We start from the raw sequence: 6532 nt of genomic DNA, 5'->3' as shown, positions 1-6532 counted from the left end.
GTTTTGGGGTGTCTTGTACCCCACCCTCCTCACTTGTAGGAAAACCTCTTTGCATTCAGAGGTAATTGAACTGGAAGGAGGATACGGGCCAGGGAATAGGGAGGAAAGCAATTCTCCTGCTGCTCCTCCTCCCATCGTTTATCACTTGCCTCCTGACTCTCTTCCAAACCAAGCGCAGCTGTGCCAAGGTGGCAGCAGCACATCCTGCCCAAGTGCCAGCATCTGCTTAGCCGCCCTGTGCGTCCCAGGCTGCCCTATTCTCTGGTCACCGTCCCTGGCCATTGGGACTGCTTCTGATGGCTGTGGCCTCCGCCGCCCCAGGGAGCATCTTCTGTAAGCAGCTCCTTTTCTCTCTCCTGGTGAGTAACAACCAAAGGATTAGGGAATTCTAGCATGTTACCACTTGCTTCCTCCTTTCAGTTTGGGTCTGAGGGAGACTCTGAGTGGGGATGGGAGGCAGAGAAGACAGACTGGGGAAAAACAAAAGAGATCCGAGGACAGTTCAGCAAAGAGTTGAGAGATTTGGATCCAGGATGGGAAGGGTTTGGTTTACTTCTCAAGCACCCACTGCCAGGATGTTAAAGTTTTTCAAGGGAATCCCCTGTTGGATGTTGCTGTGGTGTTTTTGTCAGGAGTGGTGAAATGAATTCATTCCTTAGGCATTCAGCCCAGAAGGTTCTGAGGTTTGCTTTTGCTACTAGTCATTACATAAGTGCATGTGCATGTTATTTAACATAGTTCCACTGAGCTGCAAAAAGAGGAAAAGGATTCTTGGTGAGTTTGCAAATTATCTGGGACTTTTTAAATTTTACCAGAAAGGGCCAAGAGAAAGGGCAAAACTGTTAGTTAAGCAAACATTTTAACTTAAGAAAAATAATAAAAGTGTGACAGTCGTTGAAAATACCATTAACTTGGCTTCCACTTGGGTTTTTAATAGCTTTAGAACTGTGTTTAAGGTGCTATTTTTTCTTTGGCGGAGAGGGGGGAAAAAGAGCGGAATTGTCCCACATCTCCATCGGGCATTTCTGAGCTGTGAATTTCATTTTTTTTTTGTTGTTTTAGCAAAATATTTTAGATTCAAATTATATTTTCTGAATTTGATGCTTTTACTGTATGGGGAATGAACATTTTTTCCATGTATGTGACGCAGGTTGACTTCTCATCCTGTAACTGTTTGAGGAGGAGAGAAGTCAGACCATCTTGAGTTGGTATTGGTTAGGTCAAATGTGGACAAATTTTGCAAGGGATTCCAGTCAGATTTATTTTGCTTTTGATCCCTGCCATGTCCAGTATCCCTTGATCCATCATGCCCTGCCCATTCATTCCTGCCCCCCATACTGACTAAAAGTGTGTCTGACCCCAATTCTCTCCAAATCACTTAGCTGCTGATTTCCTCTCAAGACTGGAATAGTTAAATGCTTAATGAGTGGAAACCTTCAGTGGCTCTGCCTGCACAGGGAGGACCATCCAGGTGGGGTCCAGGACAGGGAGAAAAGAAGATGAGGGTGGGAGTGGGAGTGTGGATATATCCTGTGAGAATGTCAAGAATGTCTCATGTGTGTGTGTGTGTGTGTGTGTGTGTGTGTGTGTGTGTGTAGTCATGCATGGCATAACAACTTTTAAGTTAATTATGGACTGCGTATACAACGGTGGTCACATAAGATCATAATGGAACTGCCCTCTACAAGTGTACCATTTTTTACCTTTTATGACTGTATTTTTACTCTACGTTTTCTATGTTTAAATATGTTTAGATACACAAATACTTACTATTTATTTATACTACTATTGTGTTATAATTGCCTGCAGTATTCAGTACAGTAAAATGCTGTGCAGGTTTGTAGCCTAGGAGCAATAAGCTAGACCATACAGCCTGGGAGTGTAGTAGGCCCTACCATCTAGGTTTGTGTAAGTACACTCTATGATGTTCATACAATGAGAAGTTGCCTAACAAGACATTTCTCAGAACATATCCCCATTATTAAGCAACACATGGCTGTATATATACATACATATACACATATATAGGTGTATGTACAGGTATATACCTATATATTATATGCATGTATAGGTATATATGTATGTGTATAAATATATTCCTAATTACAAAATACTATTTCCACATTATATATTTAGACCACTACTAATGGAATGCTTTATGCTCAGAAAGTTCTTTATATATAATTTAGTGCATTTCCTGGCATTAGGGATGAACACATTTTAAAAAGTCAAATAAATGAGAATGTCTCATGTTTTAAAAGGTGGTTATTTAAATTAGAACTGAACACAAGTACGACTTTTAAAATTCCAGCTTTTCATATTGTCTGCCAGACAGAAATTTATAAAATTATAAACTATTTAAAAAGGCTATTACAATATATCCAATAGACTTGAGTTGGAAAAGAAGTGCATATCGTTCTCTTTCCTGCTCACAAATAATATGGGTCCAATAGTTCTAGAAATGTCTTCAGAGAGAAATTGATCATAAAACTGGCTGATATGTTTCTGGGAAATCTAGCTCTGCTCTGCTTTATATTTAAATAATAAAAAAGCAGTAATTTTGATAAAAGGAATGAAAAGCAATTTAACAGAAAATGCCAAGAAAAGGAAATAAAATATGTTTTTCACTTATAGATACCTCTGAAATACTAGCTTTTCTTTTCTTTCTTAGATAGTATCTTTCTTCTTTGAACTACCTAGATTTTAAAAACAATAGTTATATCGTTAATTAAAAATCTTTACCCATTTGAAAACTACTCTCTATATTTTGAAATATATTTCTTGTTAGACTAGTTATGTAATTTGAGATCATTTCGACTTTGATGTTTTTGCCAAGTCAGTCTGAAAAAGTGATTTGAAAACTATGAATATTTATAGGCATTATTCTTTATGAATTTAAAAAACAGCCTCAAATATTTTTTAGATTTCATCAACTATACCCTCAAATAGTGAAAATGATGGTTTGAGAAATATTATAGATACGTGACTATTGTATTCTAGAGTTAAGTACTTTCTTCATGCTAAAAAATCAGAATGACATTTATTAATGGTCTTAGAGATATATAACCTACATATAAAGCCAATGGTTTGTAACACATTTTCTTACAATGATACAATATGATTTAGGTCCTAAGAACTACTGTTCACTCATCTTTTTCATACATGCTAAATGGTAGTGATGTCCCTCATGCCATTGTCTTTGCTGGTTCCTTTGAAAATGAACATGAAAAAAATAAGGGATTAAAAGATTAATTTGTTTTCAAAATTGACAATATTTTTATCAATAAAACAGAATTGTATTTAGAGAATTTATGATCCAATGTAATTCCTGATTTTTCTCTTTCTTTTGAGGTTCTAATACTATTTTGCGATGCTTGTCAGAAAATTTCTCTTCGAGTTCCTTCTCATCTTCAGGCTGAAACACTTGTAGGCAGAGGTAAGAAACTACATTAAGAATTTTAAGTTGTAACTTGCTACATTTAGCTTTAGGCTGCTCTTATAAAGTTTGGGATAAAAGCCATATAGTAGCTACTTGGCATTAAAATTGGACATACAATAAAAGATAGGTTACTTGTTTTTTGGTAGTGGTTAGAAATAATTAAAATTCCAAAGTTAGTTGTATAGTTAGTTGCCAGAAAAATTAGCAAACATCAGAGGGCTAAATTATCTTAGTTTAGTTCAAACAAAGCAAGACACCAACACCAGAAACATATTTTAATTAATATAAACTAATCTGCTGCCAAAATTCCAAAGCCAAGATTCTTTAATTGATTAGACACAAAATTGATGTGTCAAAGTTAAATGACCCAAATAAAATTTGTGCTTGAGGTTGATTACAATGAACAATTATCCACCAAGAATGGATGTGATATATTCCACAGAACAGCTTGTGAAAGCAAACAAAATTTCAGTGGGTCTTACCACCACAGCCATCCCTGAAGTATAGGTTGGTTGTTCTGAGTCTAAAGGTAACCTTTTCATCAAAGCTTTTCATTGGCTTTGAGTTTACATTTAGAAAAATGCACCTTGAATACAGTAGTATCTTTTCTAAGACAGACACTATTTTGCCCAGTACTCTAAGGTTTTAAATTAATATAAACAGTCCACACTCTAAAGGCACATAATAAATACACTAAATATGTTAAATATGAATCTATAAAGGAAATATTTGGACAACAATCACAATATATGTTAATCATTGGCTTTATTAAACTTCCAAAAGTATTACAGAAGGATTATTTGCAATATTACTGAAAAATATTACTTAAGAATAGACTAGTTTTATTTGTGGCAAGATCATTTTAACTATCAAAAATTATTGCAAACAAGTTCAAAATCTACCGACATCATATAGTTATACTACTTATACATACATACAAACCCATAAATCAGAGTTAAAAAGTAATGAGAATAAATCCAGTGGCATTAGGAAAATATATTATTTCTTAAATTAATTTATGGTAAAATTAGTGGAAAATGTGATTCCATTAATTTCTGTAATTTTCCTGGCCCCTAAGTTTTAGAATAGCATCACATTCCAAGTGTAACTTCCCTCTTCTATTTCTCATGCACCGACTCGCGGTTGTCATTCCTGTAAAACTTGTTCTATTCCTGTTTCATCTGACATTGCTGTGCCATTTCTTCCCTGCAGTGAATCTGGAGGAGTGTCTCAAGTCAGCCAGCCTAATCCTGTCCAGTGACCCTGCCTTCAGAATTCTAGAAGATGGCTCAATTTACACAACACATGAGCTCATTTTGTCTTCTGAAAGGAAGAGGTTTTCCATTTTTCTCTCAGACAGTCAGAGACAGGAACAAAAAGAGATACAAGTTGTACTGTCAGCAAGAGACAACAAGGTATAATAGGCAAGGATTTAAGTTGCCGAGTATATTAATCTGCTTACAAAGAGTCTTTCATTTCATATACTTCCTTTCAGGTCTAAATCATTGTTCTTCAATGATCATTTGTTTATACTTTCCACTTGTAATTAATTAAAGACTACACTATTAAGGAGTGGTAGAGCTATTAACTTAATTGTATAAAATGAACAACTCTGTAGCCAGGGAGCAAAGTAAGAACATCAAAGGCTTCAGAGAATGTTTTTAGGTGTGGCAACAGGAGCAATCAACCCCAGGAACCAGGACAAGACAGGCGGGTCTAAAACTCAGAGAAAAGTGATTGCGACTGGAGAAATGGCGCACCACCCTGTGTGAGGCTCTCTCCCAACGGACTGTGGGTTTGAGTGTCTCTTTGAAAATGAGAAGAGATCATCTAAAGCTTACTCCCATCTTAATCTAAAATCCTACTGAGTCCCTCTCTTCAAAGAGTGGAGGTGTGGCCAGTCCACGGGATTGTTTGAGTTTAGGCTCATTTTCTTGCAGTGAATGGTGGTGATTGGTTCAGGGAGCAGAAGAGAGAAGGTTGCTGACATTCACATCTCACTTTAATCAAACTCAGCCCAATGATTTGGTCTTATAAAATAATTTATTAATAAGCAATTCAATTTATAAGAGGATTTGCCAGCTAAATTCCTTTTGATTACAAGAACTCCTCTTCACTGAATTTAGGCTTACAAAATATGTGATATCCAAATTGTAAAGAGTCTCTACATTATATAAAATAAAGTATACTTGAACAAATGCTGACCTGTATTTTTATATAGGTATATAAATGGTTGTACTGTAGCAAGAGTTTTAACAGATTTTGGTTATGCCATTCCTAGTGGAATAAAATCAATTCTTAAATATTTATTAATGGATTATCTATTTTTAGGGGGTTCTGTACCTTCTGAAGGTGGCATTTTCCCAATGCCCTATACATTTCTTGTTGGTTAACTAATTAAAGTAGGAAATAGGTGGAACTGGGGGATATAATACAGTCAGAGGTTTTAGTGTGTGTGTGTGGGTGGGTGTGTGTGTGTTATAAATAGAAATGCTTTGAGGATTATCCATGATATTATGTATAATCCTTACTTATTTTCTCCTTGTTGATGTATGTGTGAAAAATTGCATTTCCAAGAATGATAAGCTATGCTGTATTTTTTTATTTCTCATCAAATATAGGCTCCTAAGAAGAGACATACCAAAGACACAGCCCTCAAGCGCAGCAAGAGGCGATGGGCTCCTATTCCATGTTCACTGATGGAGAACTCACTGGGGCCATTTCCACAACACATTCAGCAGGTACGTTTCATCTTATTTGATTTTATATGTGTTAGAGATTTTTTGTTGCTAAAACTTTCCATTTGAATTGCACAGTATATTGAATCAGGGCTTTAAACTATTAGCACTTAGGAATCATCTGTACACAAGAACTAGAGTCACACAGAAGTGATCCGGTATATTTCATCATTTTCTTCAAGAAATCATATTTAGGCATTTAGAAACAAGTTTTATATTTTGAGTTTCTGATTCCCTTAGGTCTACGTCCAAATCCACCTGAATGTTATGCTAGATATTTTAGCACTCATATACAGAGGTAGCCTACAGATTTTGCATAATTCAACTCTCACTTAAATTAACATTTAAAATAAAA

The 6532-nt window shown here is 35.7% G+C and overlaps 1 protein-coding gene across 1 annotated transcript in view; it reads left to right on the top strand.

The window, feature by feature from the left end:
* Nucleotides 1–296: 296 nt before the first annotated feature.
* The window catches only part of DSC1 (desmocollin 1), a 35595-nt gene continuing 29359 nt past the window's right edge, over nucleotides 297–6532 (top strand). The window contains exons 1-4 of the mRNA XM_012656566.1: nucleotides 297–359; nucleotides 3352–3436; nucleotides 4652–4854; nucleotides 6061–6180. Of these exons, the coding sequence (XP_012512020.1) occupies nucleotides 297–359; nucleotides 3352–3436; nucleotides 4652–4854; nucleotides 6061–6180 (471 nt within the window). The remainder of the gene's footprint in view (nucleotides 360–3351; nucleotides 3437–4651; nucleotides 4855–6060; nucleotides 6181–6532) is intronic.

Source organism: Propithecus coquereli, unplaced genomic scaffold, assembly GCF_000956105.1.
Source record: "Propithecus coquereli isolate 6110/MARCELLA unplaced genomic scaffold, Pcoq_1.0 Scaffold51, whole genome shotgun sequence".
NCBI lineage: Eukaryota > Metazoa > Chordata > Mammalia > Primates > Indriidae > Propithecus > Propithecus coquereli.
Note: the sequence above shows the minus strand (reverse complement) of the source record. Positions and strands in the feature narration are given on the sequence as shown.